The sequence below is a fragment of the Enhydra lutris genome, unplaced genomic scaffold, assembly GCF_002288905.1.
Source record: "Enhydra lutris kenyoni isolate GAN:26980312 unplaced genomic scaffold, ASM228890v2 scaffoldscaffold12, whole genome shotgun sequence".
NCBI lineage: Eukaryota > Metazoa > Chordata > Mammalia > Carnivora > Mustelidae > Enhydra > Enhydra lutris.
This window is the reverse complement of record NW_019154096.1, coordinates 71,145,892-71,164,334: the sequence shown is the minus strand read 5'-3', so window position 1 is coordinate 71,164,334 and position 18,443 is coordinate 71,145,892. Positions and strand designations below refer to the sequence as shown.

The 18,443-nt window shown below is 48.2% G+C and overlaps 1 protein-coding gene across 3 annotated transcripts in view; it reads left to right on the top strand.

Annotated features, from left to right (window-relative positions):
- Positions 1 to 17,686, top strand: part of LOC111144712 (fibroblast growth factor receptor 2) — a 98,429-nt gene extending 80,743 nt beyond the window's left edge. For all 3 annotated transcript variants that reach the window (XM_022499149.1, XM_022499147.1, XM_022499148.1), the window contains 7 exons: positions 181 to 291; positions 1,921 to 2,111; positions 8,321 to 8,443; positions 8,976 to 9,046; positions 10,772 to 10,909; positions 12,484 to 12,589; positions 15,977 to 17,686. In XM_022499149.1, coding sequence (XP_022354857.1) covers positions 181 to 291; positions 1,921 to 2,111; positions 8,321 to 8,443; positions 8,976 to 9,046; positions 10,772 to 10,909; positions 12,484 to 12,589; positions 15,977 to 16,141 — 905 coding nt within the window. In that variant the 3' untranslated portion in view covers positions 16,142 to 17,686. The remainder of the gene's footprint in view (positions 1 to 180; positions 292 to 1,920; positions 2,112 to 8,320; positions 8,444 to 8,975; positions 9,047 to 10,771; positions 10,910 to 12,483; positions 12,590 to 15,976) is intronic.
- The last annotated feature ends 757 nt before the right edge of the window (positions 17,687 to 18,443 follow it).

Below are 18,443 nucleotides of genomic sequence, written 5' to 3'. Positions count from 1 at the left end.
AGTTCCCTGTCTGGGCCTTTGCCCCCTTACCAATAAAATGAGGGAGATGATTTAGAAAGTGTTTTCTGGTCCTAAAATTCAATTTCACGCTGTTTCCACTAAGTTTCTGGCAACTAGCAGCAGCTGTTGATGGGTTAGAGGAAACTACTAACTGGTTTTTAATTTACCTAATGTTTGTAGATGATGCCACAGAGAAAGATCTTTCTGATCTAGTGTCCGAGATGGAGATGATGAAGATGATTGGAAAACACAAAAATATCATAAATCTCCTTGGAGCCTGTACTCAGGATGGTGAGTAGGAGGAAAAAATGCTTTCATCCAAATAATTTGAGCTTCAGTGTTAACATCATTTTAGAAACGGTTGGACTTTTGGATCTTGCTGCTAGGCACCTCAAGGGAATGTTTAAAGTTCTCTTTCAAATCCCCTTAGGAAGATGTTCCTGGCCGTGAACACAAAGGGGACTTTGTGACTGTACAGGGGGACCGGGGAAAGGTAGGCGTTGAGAGGCTTTGAATGGGAGGGCCTTCTAGAGTCCTGCTGTTTTTAGGGCATAACCTGGAGGGTGTTTAGAAAAGACAGTCTCCTTATGTTTTTGTTTTGTAGTGCTAAGAAGGATTTTTCAAAATAAGACCCTATGGGGGGTGCCTGGGGGGCTCAGTGGGTTAACAGTCTGCCTTTGGCTCAGGTCATGATCCTGGGGTCCTGGGATCGAGCCCCATATTGGGCTCCCTGTTCAGGGGGGAGTCTGTCCCTCCCTCTCTGCCTCTCCTACTGATGCTGTGTCTCCCTCTCTTTCAAATAAACAAAATCTTAGAAAAAAAAAAAAAAAAGACCCAGTGTTATGGTTAACAAATCCCTTAAAATGGGGATTGAAGAAGCCATGTCTTGCTGTGGGCCGCGATGGCTGAGCTCCCAATAGTGCAGGAGAGGGACAGAGTGGGACGAAGGGACACATTATCTTCCTTAGAGGAGAGAGTGCTCTGCCTTCTCTCATTGGAGAGCTGACACTTTGGAAATCAGTTTGATGATAATTTATAAACTTGAAGATAGCTATCTTTGCCTCAGCTTTTCTCTTTTAGGTCTATACCAGGAGTTGGGAGACTTTCTGGGAAGGGTGATTGTAGATATTTTCAGTTTTTGTGGCCGTTAGGGTCTTTGTGGCAACTCCTCACCTTTGCCAGTGTAGTGAGAAAGCAGCCACAGACAGTACAGAAATGAATGGGCCTGGCTGTGTGCCAATACGCTTCAATTACAGAAAGAGGCCGTGGGCAGGATTCGGCCTGTGGGCTGTAGTTTGCTGGCCTCTGGTCCATGCCTCGGACAGAGGGCGGCACGTGTGTGTCGGGAAGCAGACACAGAAATGTTCACTGCGCGCTGGAACCTGGAAGCAATGTCAGTGCCCACAAATGTAGGAAAATAGTGTTTATGTGATGGAATGTAGATAGGAATAGAAAAGGAACGATCTCGATTTATTTTTATCAGCCTGATTGGGTTCCATGCGGATAACGTGTAAGGGAATAATGTTAGCTGTAGCTCTATTATATATACCATTAAAAATAATAATGTTGTTTCTTGATCCATATCTGTATGTCACATGGTTAAAGTGAACTGGAAAAGGCAAATTTATGATAAGCGTTGCTCTGCAGGAGGGCGCAGGTGAGCCGGGGAGTGGCAGGGAAGGATGCTCCCTGTGTCTCTGTCTCTTCTACTAGGACTTTTGAGGCTATCTTGACCCAAGTCTCAGTGATCACTGGGGGAAGATGTGATTGCAGGTGTTGTGTTTTTGTGTGCGCTTTTCTATATGTTTCAATTAAAAAAAAAAAAAAAAAGTGCTGGGTTCTCAGAAACAAAACTGGGCTGAGCTTCCCAAGGCGGGTCTGGGTGCATCGTCTCAGTGAGCTTGCCCTGTCCATCCACAGGGCCTCTCTACGTCATCGTCGAGTATGCCTCGAAAGGCAACCTCCGTGAATACCTCCGAGCCCGCAGGCCGCCTGGGATGGAGTACTCCTATGACATCAACCGCGTTCCCGAGGAGCAGATGACCTTCAAGGACTTGGTGTCCTGCACCTACCAGCTGGCGAGGGGCATGGAGTACTTGGCTTCCCAGAAAGTGAGTCCTTCGCATTCTCCTCAGTTGGGTGGATTCCAGTGAAAAAGGTCTGTGAAGAAAACAGGCAATTTGGACGTGCTCATTTGCTGAATCAAGCCCTTGCATGTCTTGTACAACCTGGAAAATATTTATCGTGTTATTCACGTTGGGGTTTGGTGAACTCTTTAAAAGCCAAAGCAGCCTCAGACGTGACACAGCAGAGATGAGCAGAAAAGATGTCTCTTCCCCTGGGATTCTGCTCTCGGCACGGAACAGCTAGGTTAGGGAGCGCTGCCTTTAATTCTGATGAGTTTTGGGGGCTTTATTTGTTTTGGGATGAGTTTTTGGACATAAACTTTGGGTGTCGTGTTTCTAGTTCTAAGCTTGGAAGGGCCTTGAATATTCTACGACTAAAGATCACGCAAGGGGACGTTTTAGGAACACGGGGTCCTGGGTGTCATCTGGGTTTATTTTGTCTCATTTAGCGGGGTGACCCTCTGGTTCAAAATTGGCCAGGTCCCCTGAGGTGAACCGTCTGCATTCCAGGCATGCCACTTGCAGTGGAACTTTAAACATTTGAGTTATTCTGAAAGCAGTTAGACAGGTGCCCTGATGTCCTCTGGGGCATTTTGGATGACCCAGGACACCCTGCCATAGCTCACACTTCAGCAGGGCGGGAGGGTTGCAGAACTTTCCCCTTGGGCAGAAGTGGGGTTCCTTCCTACCTGTGGTGGGGCTTAATGCTGCTCTTTGGGTCCCCAAAGAAGTGAGGTTCTCTTGTGGGCGTGGACACCTTGTCACCGGGGACCCGGGCTTGGTCATGGCTCTGCCCAGTCACAGCAGTGAGGTATGTGACCACAGGGATAAGGGAGGGGCGGCTGTCCCTCAGCCGCTGCTTCTGTGGCTGTGTTGGAACGTGGCCAGAGCTCCCACATGTTCTGTTTTTTTGGTTTGTTTTTTATTTTCTTTTTTGTTTGTGTTTTATTTTCGAGGGAGTCCAGAGTTGGAGACTTTCTTAGATTTCTTTTTTTTCCGGGAAAAGCTCTTAACCTGTAGATTTTAGGGAACTGTTGTGCCCGCGATTGTGCGCATGTGCGGGAATACAGGCCCCGCTGAAAAGTCTTCCACGTGAGGAAATGGATCATATCCAGAATGGGGGACATTTGACAAGACATCTCTTCCACATGTCCAAGTTGTGAGAGACAAAAACCACTGGGGGGGGACAGTTCAGATTAAGGGAGGCTTAAGGGACAGGATAACCATGTGTGCATGTGTGACCCTGGACTGGGCCTTGGGCAGGGTAGGAAAGGGGGGCAGCTTTTATAGAGAATATTTAGGAACAACGGAAACCTGAATTGGGTCTACATTCTATAATACGATTGGATTGATATGCAATCTGGGGGTGGTGAGAGTGGTCCTGGATTAAGGTGGGAGATATTTTTTACGTGTTTGGGAGTGAGGTGTGCAGTCACTTTTAAATGGTTCAGGAATACAAAGATGGGTATTGGGGGTACATTGTGAAGGGAGAGAGCCGGCGTGACAAGCCATCCCAGCACACACGGACCATCGTTGTTCTCTTTCACCTTTGCTGTAGCTTTCAAATGTTCCTCACTAAACCCTGGGGAGCGTGACCCACCCCCCCAGGTCTGGGGGCCTGGCCACTCTGTACCCTTCCCCGTGTGGGACGGGGGAAGCATTTTTTGGATATAGCGTGGCTCTGCTATTAATACAAAGGCAGTAGGAAGGCTGGCTCGGTCATTTTATTATCCCTCAAGCAAACATTCCCGAGCACTCCTGACTCCTGCCTCGTGCCCTAGGTCAGGCTCCCTTAGTGGGTGGCCGCTACGGGCGGAGTCCTTAGACCTCTTGGAGCAGGAACCTCGGGCGACAGCAGGAGAAATCAACAAATAAGGATGGGAAAGGCTGAGAGGTGTGCTGTGCAGGAGACTGATTGTGGGAGGTCAGTGGGGGGTTGGTGAGCGCCCCCGCCGGGGGACAGCCAGGAGCCGAGTGTGAGATGTGGCTGGAGACAGGCAGGCCCAGCTCATTCCAGGCCTCACGGCCCCGGGCCAGGCCTCCAGACTGCACCCTAGGCAGGGATAATGGGGGCGGGTCTGTGCTCTAAGGATGGCTCGCTGGGACGCTGCTCACAGCCGGTGGGTCGCAAGCTTGGTGCTGGTGTGTTGGGCTCGAGTTTCTTGGCTCCTGCAGGTACTGGAGAAGAAGATGGATTTTGGATAGCTGTTGCTCTTGGGATACTTAGTGATTTCCAGCCTGAGAGATCAGACGGTAGGACCAGGAGGAGGAAGACTCCGAGGCGGGAGGTGGGGGAAGACGGCGGGCAGAGATCCTAGTGGGCATTTGGGCAGGTGCTCTGAACACCAGGGAGAGCCAGTCAAGGGCCGGTGCCAGGAGGAAGCTGCGGGCTGAAGCTCAGCCCTGGGGTCTGGGCTGAGACCTTGGGAGCCAGCAGAGGAAGTGTGGTTCCCATGCATGGGCGGTCCTCTAGCCGGGGAGAGTTAGAGTAGAGGGGGAGTATGAAAAGCTCTCAGTTTCTTGAGCTTGGCTCAAAGCACCTGATGGCAGTGGAGGCCGAGGGGACACAGAGAGGTGGGAGGAAAGGCAGATATGGTTCACAGAGGCCACGGGACGGGTTTCTGGAAGGCAGGGTGTTGTTCCGCCCAGAACGGGGCAAAAGAATGTGTCTTCTTGCACCTGGCTGGTAGAGCCCGTGTGGACTCCTCATTGCTCCCCAGCCCTGAGGACTCTGAGATCCTTCCTCTTTGGAACTGTTGAATATAGGGAAGAGGGAACTTTGTGAAAGGGGGCAATTCTCATTATTAGTCAGTACCAGGTTTTGAGAGCTCAGCATCTGCTAGGCACAGGACGAGCATTTTCCGTACAGTATCCTCCATAACCCCAGAACACATCTGAAATAGGGGCGAGTTTAGGAGAAGGATTCTGAGGACTGTTCGGAGACGCCAGGACCCCTTCGAAACCAGGTGTGCCTAAGTCATTGTCATTTCCAAGATGGGGACTCCTAGGTCCACAGAGCAGAGAAAAGTCACTGGTCCTGGGCTTGGCCCTTTGGCCAAGTACCCACCATGCCCCCCAGCCTTCCTCACTGCTCTCTGGTAATCCCTGCCTCACTCTGGTTGGGGGCGGGGACTGATAAGATGCCCTGTGTCAGGGCTTTGATCACAGACACAGAGTGGGCTAGAAGGGATGGAGTTGTATGTCATTAAGGCCTTGAAGGGTTCCAAAGCCCTTCATAGAAGATTGCCTGTAGTTAAGGACCTAGAGCTGGTGTTAAGCCAGCAGTAGCTAAAGATCTTAAGAATGGTCCCCTTGAGTGGAGACTGCCTGCAAAGATGGAGGCTTATTCCTGACGGTGGAGGGTGAAGAAGCAGGGAAGGGGCCAGATTCTGGTCTGCTCGCATGCACGCCTCGCAGCCTCCAGCCAGGACCTTGCTGGAGGCCCGCTTAAGGAACTGTTGAGTGAGCTCTCTGGCTCATTACTGATGGAATGCAATAATGAATTCGGCTCAGTAAACATTTACTGGGTCAGGCTCTGCAGTCGGTGCTGGGAATATAGACATGAACATGCAGGGTCTGTCCCTGAGCCGTTGAAATATGCGCACGCGTGTGCATGTGTGCGCGTGTGTTGGTGGGGAGCTAGGGGTAGGCAAGTAAAGAGACACCAGGAGTATACAGATTACAACAAGGTAATGTGGGGTATTTGAACCTTGTACAAATTATGAAAGCTTTGCTTTTTAGTTCAAAGCACACTAATTTTGCTTTTTACCAAATCCCAAAGCCAGTTCGACTTGCTTCAAAGTGTTAAACCAGAATGGGTGGTGTTTTTGTTACTACAAGCAGGGCCAGCTTCCCTATCTGTAAAATGGGTGCAGTCATACCCATCTCATGGGGAGCCCTGGGAATTTAAGTCAGTCAGCCGTGCAGTGGCCCCCGTCACACTGTCTGGGCCATAGGGATGTTAGTCTTCCTTCCCTTCGTGACTTCCTTAAGAAATGGATGCCAAATGGTCTGAGGGCCTTAGTTATGTAAATGGTCAGCTCTGCCCTGGAGAACAGCTCCGATTTCTGCAGATGATGGGAATTTGGCTTGATGTGAATTATTTTCTTTTTCTTGTATGTTGGTTCCAAGTCTCTTACCGTCCAGCCCAGAGGGTGGGCGTTGGTATCTGCTAGCACCGTGGGATGGGGGACTTCGGTGCTCGATCCTGGCTCTCGCCAAGACAATGATGGAGGTCACTGTTGTGGTGTCTCTTGAGTTGAGCCCTCATGTGTGGTGGGAGCCCAGCGTGTGGGAATCCAGAGTCTTCTGACCACACAGCTTGCCAAATGCACAGAGCTCGTGTCGGCCGGGAGCACGCCGCCGGGAGAGTTTGGCTGAGGGCTTGGAAGTTCAATCTGAGGAGGCCTCCAAACTAGAACATGGCTCCCGCCCTGGCCGGATCCCCAGGCCACTTCTGGGAGCTCTCACGTTTCCTGCTTCCGTTCTGGCCAGGCTCAGGCATACTTACTTGTGGGCTTTTCCTGCTCTCCCTTTCCCGGTCTTCGCCCATCCAGGGGACCACAGAAGCATCTAAAATCAAGGAATTGTTGGGCAGTGGGTAGGAAAAAGTAACTCCTAATTTATTCTTCAGCGAGAGTGTAGCTTGCTCCTTTTTATTGGCCATTTCTTGGCATCCCTAACTACAAGCAGCCCCGTCTGACCCTTGTCAAGTGGCTGGGTAAGACCTTCCTTCATCCACTAGTTAACTTTGCCAGGAGCCCATGTCAAAACATTTGGTAGAACTTTTTGTTCACTTCCTTAGACTTTGCCTTTTCCAAAAATAGGGGATGGTGATGGGGGAGTCTCCTTACTGTGTGTCATGATGAAGTTTTGTGATACTGAAGTGTAACACTTTACAAAAGCCTGTCATTTGCAGAAAGGAGAAATGGGAGTTATAATGACCAGACCTTTCTGAGACCGAAGAATAGGTAACAGAACTATGAATTAGCTGCCCTGTACGGAGCGTGTCTCCACCCCACCCCCAGGCCCCCAAGTGTTTCGCAGACCTAGGTGGGGCCCTTTGTGTGGGCCGGTGTCCTCCAGGCCTGGGCATGGACAGACAGGTGTGGGGCATGATACAAGCCTGGAAAGGACATGGCCGGTTCTTTGAGAACCACAGCTTGTGGCGAGCATAGCAGGTGCGGCCAGGCTGGGTCTGGAAGCATGGAGACCAGTCAGTCAGTGTGGCTCTCCGTGGGGCTGGGGGTGGGCAGTGGTGATGTCCTGGGCTAAGTGTGGCTAGAAGTGGGGACAGAGCAGGGTGGACAGACTGCAGAGGCCTGTGGGTGTCAACGTCTGCAGAACTGGGGAGGGTGTGCAGAGAATTCTGGTGTGTACCTCTTGGACTGAGAGAGTCTCAAGATGAGAATGAGGGGAGCAGAGGCCTTGAATTTGAGGTGCTGACAGGATGTCACAGTGGAAATGTCCCGTAGCCTGTGGAAGATGACAGTTAGGGTCCCAGGAGAAAGGTTAGGAGAGAGATAGGAATTTGCAGATTTTTTGTGTGTATCTAAGACTAGAAGCCCTGGGGATATGTAGAAGTATGCAAAATTAATGGGCTATTTCTTCCATTTTAAGGGACAGGGGAAGAGAGGAGCTAGACTGGGAGAGGGTGAACCAAGAGAAGGGATGGGATAGAACTCAAGGTAGGGGGTGGGGACTGTTTTTTAGAAGGAGCACGAATCAACAGTGTCCAGAGCTGCAGAAGGAAACACTGAGGGGTTAGAAGAGCTCACTTGGGTCTGACTGGAGGTTCCCCATAAACTTTTTGGGAAGAGCAGGGATGGAAAGAGAATGTTTGCAGACCTACCAGGAGGTAAAGACGATGTGGTATTGGAGTTTAAACAGCTCTTCTGAAAGTCTAGCTGTAAAGGCTGGGAGAGTAAGTATAGACATAGAAGGTTTTTAGAATAATCTAGTACAGATCTCCTGGGAAGGGCGACAGTGTTGTTGGTCCTCTGCAAGTAAAAGAGAATGGGCAACTTGGCGTATCTTTGCTCTTTGAAATTATTGGGGCCTTGGCTTTTTAAGTTACCTTTAATTAGAAAAGAAATACCATTGTTTGACCCAAGATGTATTTTTCTGTCTGCATTGTGAGTGTGATTTCTCTTTATTCTTGAAATAGTTTGAAACGAGTTCTTTCTTGATTTCAGTGTATTCATCGGGATTTAGCAGCCAGAAATGTTTTGGTAACAGAAAACAATGTCATGAAAATAGCAGACTTTGGACTGGCCAGAGATATCAACAATATAGACTATTACAAAAAGACCACAAACGTGAGTCTACGGTGGTTCTGTGGTGGAAGGGAGGGGGCTGGTGGTGGCACAGAATGTTCCAGATGAGAGATAATAGGCCTTCATTCCTCTGCCCTTTCTCCCTGTCCCTGGGCCATGCTCTTGACAACCTTCTCAATGAGCACATCTCAGCCGTCTTTAAGATACTTCAAGTAAATGTGAAACAGCCTTGTCCACGGAACCATCATCAGGCTCTTTGTCAAGAACTTCCCCAGCCAAAACTAGAGCTTGGGAGTTTCTGGATTGATTTTTGCCCAGGAGGTGCTCAGGGTGTGTCTCTGTGTGAGGGAGATCAAGCGTCCTGAGAAATGGCATTTTACTCGTGTGCCCAGATCTGTGCATTTTGCGTGTTACACATAGGCCCTGCAGGGACTGATTTCTGCTCTGGGAACACACCAGTGACAATCAGTGTCAGCTCTCAGATAGGACACAGCCTGCTGAGCGAGCAAAAGTAAACTGGTTGTAATCTAGCGGTTTTTACCTTTTTTTTTTTTTTTTTAACCCATACCCGCAGGGGCGACTTCCAGTCAAGTGGATGGCCCCAGAAGCCCTTTTTGACCGCGTGTACACCCACCAGAGTGACGTGTAAGTAACTCCCTTCTCTCCAGCTTCTTCGCCAGGTTGGGTTGCAAAAATACTGTATTCACCCTTCTTCATTCTTTGGCGCCTGCCGTATTTCACACATCGATGGAAGGTGCAGGAGCCGGCCTCAGAAAGGGCGGATTTTCTGGTAGGCTGGTCACCAGTGCACTGTTGCTAATCTGCCCAGCTTCAAAGTGCACAGGGTCGGGGTGGGGGTGTGTGTGTAACTTTGAACCTCCTCCCGCCAGGGTGGAAGTGCTCCCCCCCCCAACTTACTCACGGATCTACGACTACAGAGCTGCTGTGTCATTTGCCAGGCTGTTGGCGTGTTCTTTGCTCCCTGAAAGAAGGAATTTTGAAACTTTTTTTACTGAGGCTGGTTTGTCCTACTCCCCCACTGACCCTGCATCCCGGGCTCGTCCTTGTAGGGAGAAGCCAAGTGCGGCGGGTGATTTCCACGGGACCCACTTGTTCTGTTTGTCCTCGGAAAAAATCTGACCTTGTCCTGCCATCCTTGATGAGATTAGAGAAATAGAGTGAAAACTATATAACGTTTCCATTATGATACACTTAAAAATACCATCAGGGTCAGGCTTCAACTGATATTTCAGAGTTTCAGGTTTGGAAATTAGGTTGGAAGAAGTTATCCTGGTGGGAAACCGGGGGAAGGTACGGAGCATCTCTCTGTACTGTTTTTTCCAAGTTCCTGCGAGTCTATAATTAGCCCAAAATAAAAAGTTAAAAAAAATCAGTTGAGCTATTTTTATTTACGGGACCAAGAGGCTCCCTGGGGTAGGCCTGGTGTTGCTGCTGGTCCCCTTTAGCAGTCCTAGAAGAAAGGCATTCTGAAACCCGTTTTTGTAGGGAGTCCGCTGCCTGCATTGTGCTCCCACTTTTGCTCTAGACAACACTGGGGAGAGTTTCATTGCTCACCCCAAACCTGAAGGGAGTCAAGAAGGGTGTGTGTTTTGAGCCTCGGGGATGTAGGTAAACGCAGGAGTCTTGGCTTGATTATCCCAGGAATGGCGAGCATCCTGAATGAGGCTCAGAAAGGCCAACTAGGCCTCCACGAGGTCAGGTACCCAGGGTGCCCTGTGAGATGCTTTTAGTTTCTGTTGTAGGAAACCCTTTGGGCTCTGGGATTCCTTCATTGTCACCCCAGCCCGGTGCCTGCTCCCTTCCTGACCTTAGTAGTGAAACCTTTGTGCTCTCAGATGCTCCAACTGCCACAGCAGGCTGCTGTTGACCTTGCAGAATGGGCTTGCTGGCCTTATTCAGTCAGCAGCCCCTACTGGTGGGTCCCAGCCCCCCCGGGGGGGTGGGTGTCAGGTGCAGAGGCTGATGGAAAAGTTGGACGAGAGCATGAAGAATTTTGCAACTTAGGAGCTGAGATCCTCCCATGGCTAACGCTGCATTTAAGAATGTCAGAATAAAAAAGCAACCAGCCCAGATCTCCACTAACAAAAAAACAGAAAAATGGAGGGATGGTTTCCCACCCCTACTCTGTTGTCTGTTGACGGAAAATTCCAAGGGAACATCCCTCACGTCCTCATTTGGGAAGGATGCTCCTTCGGGGCAGGGAGGGGCCTGTGGGATGAACTGGAGGAGGGTTCAGGCCATTTGTCTTTGAACAGGAGAAGTGAGTGGGCGTCGACGTTATTCACTGGGTACGTTTGGGTTTTGGGGATTCAGGTGGGTCAGTAACACTGTTTTCTCTCTTCCTTGCAGTTGGTCCTTTGGGGTGTTAATGTGGGAGATCTTCACGTTGGGGGGCTCCCCCTACCCAGGGATCCCGGTGGAGGAACTTTTTAAGCTGCTGAAGGACGGACACAGGATGGATAAGCCGGCAAACTGCACCAGCGACCTGTAAGGAACCTGTTCTCTCCTGACACCGAGCGGACCCGCGATGCCATTAACTCTCTCCCAACTTATTTCGGGTTTCCTAAGGCCCCTGGTTTTCCGTACAGGCCCTAGGAAGAATTACTGCTGAAGCTTTCTGGGCTTAATCCCAGGACTGGGGAGGATGGCTACACCAATGGCCCTTACTGTCCAAAAGAGAAAACGTCCTTCCGAGGTGTATGGAGTGAGCTCTAAATCAGGGCATTGGGCTTCCCGGCTGAGGGCGTCTGACTTTATTAGAGAGCGAGCCTCAGTGGTCTTCCTGGGCCACTGGGCCGTGCTTCGCTCTTGTCTCTTCTCAGAGGGTCAGGGAGATGGAACTGGCCTTCTCTCATACACAGGCTAGAAAGCACAGCCTTTCCTCACGACCTGTGTCTGTCCCCAATGCAGCCAGTGGGTATGGGCGACCGCTGAAAATTGCTCTTATGGATTGACGTTGACCACATTTCTTCAGAGCACACCGGTGTCTGGTTACCTCTGTTCGACCCAGAGTCTAGCACAGAGAATTAAGAATGTGTCCAGGTGCCATCCTTGGAGTCCCACATCTGACTATAAAACCATGAGCTGGTTTCGAGAAAAGCCTGGCCCACACTTCAAGTGGAATTATGTTGTGTTTGTGACATGCGTCTTGTGCAGTAGAACCAGTGCTTTGAAAGGGAGTCTCTCTTCCCAACCCCCCTAGGATTAACTAAGAAGAGTGATTGTCCCGGAGACTGTGGTCTATTGTGTATCGTTTCATGGGGATTTTATGTCCGTAATCCCATGAGTGCTTTTCACTGTACAGTGGACATCTGATGAATGGCCACATTTTTATAGTATATTAGATAAAGGTGTTTATTGTGCTGCCTGTCATTCCTATTGCTTTTTCTAATATAGAGGGTCTGTCGAAACCCATGATCAAGATAAGGCCTGGGACCCTAGGCCTGTCCAAGAGTTAATCAGGAAGTTAATGTGCAGCCCTGGGATGGCAGCTTAATTCATGAAAACCTTACGTTAAAGTTGTGGTTTTCAAACTTCATTTTTTTAAAACTGAGGAGCCTTTGTCCTCTGTAATCATTAAAATAAAACCTGAAGTGTCAGGGAGAAGAATGTGTAGCGGCTTTGGTCTGGAGCAGGGGCCGGGGGGTGGGGGGCAGGGTATGCTGGGAAGAGACTGGAGAGCCCGTTGGTCCTAGAAGGCTTTTCCCCCCGCAGCGTCTGAAAGTGCCCGAAAGGTGTGATAACCACCGTGCTGTGTCACTGTCACAGGAACGCACAAGTCCGCAGCGAAGATTTAGGAAAAAGTCTCTCCTGATGGCATAGACACTATCCTAAAACATTCGGGGGGTGGGGGGTAAAGTGATGTGTTTGTAGCTCAAAGCGCCTTTCAAGACAAATCAAGCAGTGAATATTTGGGGAAAGCAAATAACTGCTTTCTAATTTGGGAAGTTCTGCTAGATCTTCATAGTTTAGGACGTATCTCCCTAGCACCTGTTATCAATGGCTGGTAGCCATGCACCTCGTCCTTACAGAGTTAATTCACCAGGAAATCCGTTTCCCAGGTATATGATGATGAGGGACTGTTGGCATGCGGTGCCCTCCCAGAGGCCGACGTTCAAACAGTTGGTAGAAGACTTGGATCGGATTCTCACTCTCACAACCAACGAGGTAAGAACCCTCTTCCGGGAGCCTGGGGTCCATTCTTGGGAGGCCCGTGTGGCTTTTCCAACACAACCTCCCCCGTCGGAGTCTGTGGTGTAGGTGATCGTTTTCCCACAGGGGTCAGACAGAGTTAAAATGTGTGTTCCTCCTAAATTCTGGTTTCTCTTAGGACTGCAATTTGAGAGTTCTGACTCAGGAAACCAGACCGAGGGTCCTAGTCGAGGCTGCCGCTCTCTGTGGCCTTCGGGTGGTGGGTCTAGGCTGTGGTAGGCTGGACAGTGAGGAGACGAAATAAGTGTCCAACAGCAGCATTTGGGTTTGTGTGTCAGGAGCTTGGGTTTCTGTGCCCTAGTAATGAACGTAGGAGCTGCTGACCTGTTACTGGTGGTCTCTACCGGAAGCAATGAAGTCCAGTCATTCTAGCTTCCCGCGCATGGCGCAGTCTGCCATGACCGTCTGGTAGTGGCGTGGGGCATGTGGTCTCCATCCGTGTGCATGTGAATGTATACACAGTTTCATATAATGAGGGGCTTGTGATTTTTTTAGAGATTTATTTATTTGAGAAAGAGCGAGAGAGTCAATGGGGGAGGGGCAGAGGGAGAGAAAGAATATCCAGCAGACTCCCTGCCAAGCTCAGAGCCTGATGTGGGGCTCGATCTCATGACCCTGAGATCCTGGAGAGCCAAAATCAAGAGTCAGATGCTTAACTGACTCAGCCAGCCAGGTGGCCCTGGGATTTATGCTTTTTAAGTGAAAACTTGTACCCTTTTGTTAAAATATTTTTCTAGAAAATATTTATAATCTCTACCAATGAAAGAAACACTCGTCTGTCCCAGACTGTCAGAATCCAGTCATGGTAGTGCTCAGCATGTGGACAGAGTGGTCTCTAGGGTTGTAGAGAGTGTCTGATCTGAGCAGGGAAGATGATAAACCCACCAAGGTCAGAAAAATCCCACGAAAAAATGGTTAATGAATCAATTTGTGATGTTTAATGAGGGTGCCCCAAACAGTCTTCCTTCAAACAGGAAAAAAGTCCCAAAACTCAGTTCTCTTGACAACAACAAAAAGAGGTTAAAATTGTTTGAATAAAAATATGCATTTAATGTATTTTTGAATATATTTAATAGTTTTAGAATGATTTTTTTTTTAAGATTTTTTTTATTTATTTACTTAACAGAGAGCGAGATCACAAGTAGGCAGAGAGGCAGGCAGAGAGAGAGAGGAGGAAGCAGGCTTCCCGCTGAGCAGAGAGCCCGATGCGGGGCTCGATCCCAGGACCCTGGGATCATGACCTGAGCCGAAGGCAGAGGCTTAACCCACTGAGCCACCCAGGCGCCCCTAGGATGATTTTTTTAAGATCAGATGTTGTGATATGAAGCCTTAAGCCAGCAACATTATCTTGTGCGTCTAACTGTAGCTGATAAAAGGGGAGATTGCATTTAAATGAATACAGCTGACCTTCAGAAGTTGAAAGGAAAGAAGCAGTTCAAGGGGAAAAAAAGCAACTTTCTTCTCCTGCCAAAATTGTTGTTTCTAGTGTAAGTTCCTTTAACCCTAGACTTGGAATCCACTGATACCCCTCTCTTTCCTCTATCAGATCTGAACATTTATGGCTGCATTTAGAAACTGGGAAAGCACTGATACTCCATTTTAATGGTCCTAAGTCCAGGCGCAATGCTCTGTATTTAAATATTTATATTTAAAGTGGGCCCATTCATACTGAAATTTACATCTAGCATCCTAAAATAAGAAAGCAGAATGCCATATTGTTTAACGGATATAAAAATCGAAGTTTCTTTCCTTCTGAAAATCATTACCATATGCTTGAGAAAAATGGTTCCATTTAGGACAAAATTTCATTTTTATCATTGTAAGCAAAAAGTTCTCTTTTGATGTGGTGGGCGTGTTTGTTTCCAGTTGTGCGGTTAATGCTGATGTTGTTGGAACTGACACATTCCCCATTCTGGGATGGGGACTCTTTCCCTTGCCAGCCCTGGTGATGAATTATAGTGGGTTTTTTTTGGGGGGGGGTCTTTTAAAATGTAGAATCGCCAACATTCTGTGGCTTCTTCTCTGATAACACGGGGCGGGTTGTGCTGTGGTCTGCGCTTTTCTGCCTCCCCTCTCAGCAAAACCACACATCCTGGAATGTGACTGACCGGCTTCAGGGTGTGGGAGCAGAACCACCCCAGCGTGTGAGCCCAGTGGAGGCAGCAAAACCCAGAAGTTCCTCAGTTTAGAAATCTTTCCATAGTTTCTGAGCAAGGGTCTGCGAATCTGTTCATTAAAGGGCCAAATAGTGAATATTTCTTTATCTCCGTGGGCCCAACCGTTCAGTTCAGCCGTCAAGGCGAGAAAGCAGTTACGGACAAAACGTCAATGAGCGTGTCTGTGTTTGAAGTAAAACGTGATGGACCCTAGCATTCAAATTCTATATGGATTTTACGTCCTTTGATGTCATTTTAATGGCACGAGATATTATTTTTCCTTGGATTTTTTAACCCCTCCAACCCTTGAAAAATGTTAAGAACATTTTAGCTCATGTTTCAAAACATGTTTTTAGCTTTCAGACCATGCAAGACCTGGCAGTGGGCTCTCACCCTGCCATAAGTTGGAGGCAATGTTATCCTGGGTCATCCAGTGGGCTCTCTTCACAGCAACCCCAGCAGAGGCTGGAGGGAGCAGAAGAGCCCCTTTCGAATTTCAAACTTTTCTTTAACAGTCCATTATGGATTTAACATACACGAGTACATCCGAGCCTTTTCTGAACCTGTTTACGTTTTCAAACTCAGAGAGCTTCTGAGAGTAATGAATGCCATCTGTGAAATTACTCGCTGAATGGAGACAGAGTCCCCCTAAATTATCCTAGAAACTGCAATAGTAAAGCGTAATTCTTAAAATAAATATTCACGGTCTCCACTATTTTAAGGGGTCCCCTTAAAACACATTGCGTTTTTTTCATTTTTTGTGGGGCCTCTCGCTCGCTCTCTCTCTCTCTCTTTCTTGACGAGGCATGTAGCAAGCCACTTGTTGGGATCTGTGCAAGTGGACTGGAGGGCCCAGAATTTTCCCATTCCCTCCTTGCCACTCGTTTATTGATGACGGATTGTAAGAGAAGAGTTCAAGGCAGCCTCGGGTCAATCAAGTGGGGGAGGGGTCTCAAGGAGGTCTTTGTGGGAGCGGGGGGGAGGGGGGACTGGGTCCCTGAATCCTCCAGGGGTGCCCCGTCCCGTCTCCTCTCTGGTAGAGCATCTCAAGAGCCTGCATTTGAAATAAAAGTCTTCTCTTCCCTTCTTTCAGGAATACTTGGACCTCAGTCAGCCTCTCGAACCGTATTCACCTTGTTATCCTGACCCGAGATGAAATAAAACGTCTTCTCTTCCCTTCTTTCAGGAGTACTTGGACCTCAGTCAGCCTCTCGAACAGTATTCACCTAGTTATCCTGACACAAGGAGTTCTTGTTCTTCGGGAGATGATTCTGTTTTCTCTCCGGACCCCATGCCTTACGAGCCCTGCCTTCCTCAGTATCCACACGTAAACGGCAGTGTTAAAACATGAATGAGCTTGTCCTTCTGTCCTTCTGTCCCCACATGGGACGGCGCCAGGAGCCTAGCCACACTGAGCAGGGAGGCCATGCCTCCAGGAGCCGCTTGGCTCCGCTTGTATATATGGATCAGAGGAGTAAATAATTGGAAAAGTAATCGGCACACGTGTAAAGAATTTATACAGTTGGAAACTTGTAATCTTCACCAGGAGAAGAAGAATGTTTCTGGGGCTGTGGACTGCCGTGGGCCGCCACGCGCCTGTGACCCACTGTGGGTCCTGGCTGTGGGCCCTCTGAACTCAAGGCAGACTTACGTTCTGCCTTCCTTGTGAATTTTGTAATAATTGGAGAAAATATATGTCAGCACACACTTACAGAGCACAATGGCAGTATATAGGTGCTGGAAGTATGTAAATATATTCAAATTATGTATAAATATATATTATATATTTACAAGGAATTATTTTTTGTATTGATTTTAAATGGCTGTCCCAAGGCACCTAGAAAATTGGTCTCTCTTTTTTTAATAGCTCTTTGCTAAATGCTGTTCTTACACAGAATTTCTTAAGTTTCACCGAGCAGAGGTGGAAGAATACTTTTGCTTTCAGGGAAAATGGTATAACGTTAATTTATTAATGAATTGGTAATATACAAAACAATTAATCATTTATAGTTTTGTGTTTTGTTTTGTTTTGTTGTTTGGTAATTTAAGTGGCATTTCTGTGCAGACAGCACATCGGACTAGTGGATCTATGGCTTGGACTTAACTAGTTATCAGATTCTTTGAAAAGAGAAGTATTTACAGAGTATGACTAATTTGGGGAAGATGAAGTTTTGATTTATCTGTTTAAACTCTGCTGTCAAATGATTGTTCTTACACCACCAAAACGCCGATAGGAAACAAACCCATTAGGAGGAGAGTATTTTGTTTTGCTGTGCAGCTCTGTCATTGGGCCCCTGGAACATTCAACTAGACTTCCCAAGACAAATGGTACCAGCGTTCTCTTAAAAGATGCCTTAATCCATTCCTCGAGGATGGACCATCGTTGACGACTGTACTCCTCTCCGGCAGCTGGCCTTCTGCCCTGAGTTGCACGTTAATCAGATTAGCCTGTATTCTCTTCAGTGGATTTTGATAATGGCTTCCAGATTCACTGGTGTTAGAGAAGCCTTTTAGAATCTTCACATCTCATCGTAGAAATTGAAACACTGAGTTGTTCTGCTGATCGTTTTGGAGATACTTCCATCTTTTTAAGGGATTGCTTCTGCCTAAGTCTGGGAGGACCTCACCAAAAGATCAGGCCTCGTACCAACGTGAGACACAATGTTGCCGTGTTGTGCGTTCTATATGAAAGTATCGTGTTTTGCTTTGGAAACAAACACCTACTCACTTTGCTATAGCCATACAACATGAATGCAGATTACACTGATTCTACTTGTTACAAAATTGGAGAAAGTATTTAATAAGACCTGTTAATTTTTATACTGACAATAAAAATGTTTCTACAGATATTAATGTTAACAAGACAAAATAAATGTCACGCAACTTATTTTTTTAAGACTCGTGTCTCACCAAATGGTTTCCTGTGCTCGGGGGTGTTGACTCAGTGCTGTTTGGTGTGATCGCATGAAAGGCGCAGCTGGGAAGGTTCGTTGTTGGCTACGAACCGGTGACTTGCGACAGGGACTGGCCAGGACCAGCGGTACCTGGGACAGGTGCATCGGGTGAAAATCAGGGGAGTTGGTTTAAGCTCTGGCTCAGTTGCTTCCTGAGGCCTCGAAGGTGTCGTCGTATCTTTCTGGGCTTTAACTTCTAGAAAAGCAAACAAGGGATGGTGCGGGCGAAGCTTTGCAAATGGGGAGGTGTCCTGCTGGTGGCAGGTGCTATGAGAGGAGAGGCTCAGACGATCTGGATCCTAGGGAGGGATCCTTGAAGCCTCCTAGGCTGGCTTCCTCCTAATGTACAGGGAGCAGAACTGGTTTCAGCCTTTCAAGAGAGCTTGAACAAATGTTAAAATACTTTGACCTATTTCCAGGCCACCACGACTCTGAAGAGGGAAATGGTGTTTTGCCTGCTAACAAGGTGAATTTATGATTCAAGGCCCCATTATGTCTGCTTGCCAGCCTCCCTGTTGGGAAAGGGAGACAGAAATAGCCCAGATTCATGCAGACTTCAGCCCTGCTCTCAGAACCGTATGGTTGAAAAAGGGCCATGTTGAAGCTGTTCACTGGGTTTGAGGCCGGTGGTAGTGGAGCGAGGGTCTGGCCAGTCATCTGGAGGCTGGCCCACTGTCCTGGGGTTCTGTGTCGATCTCC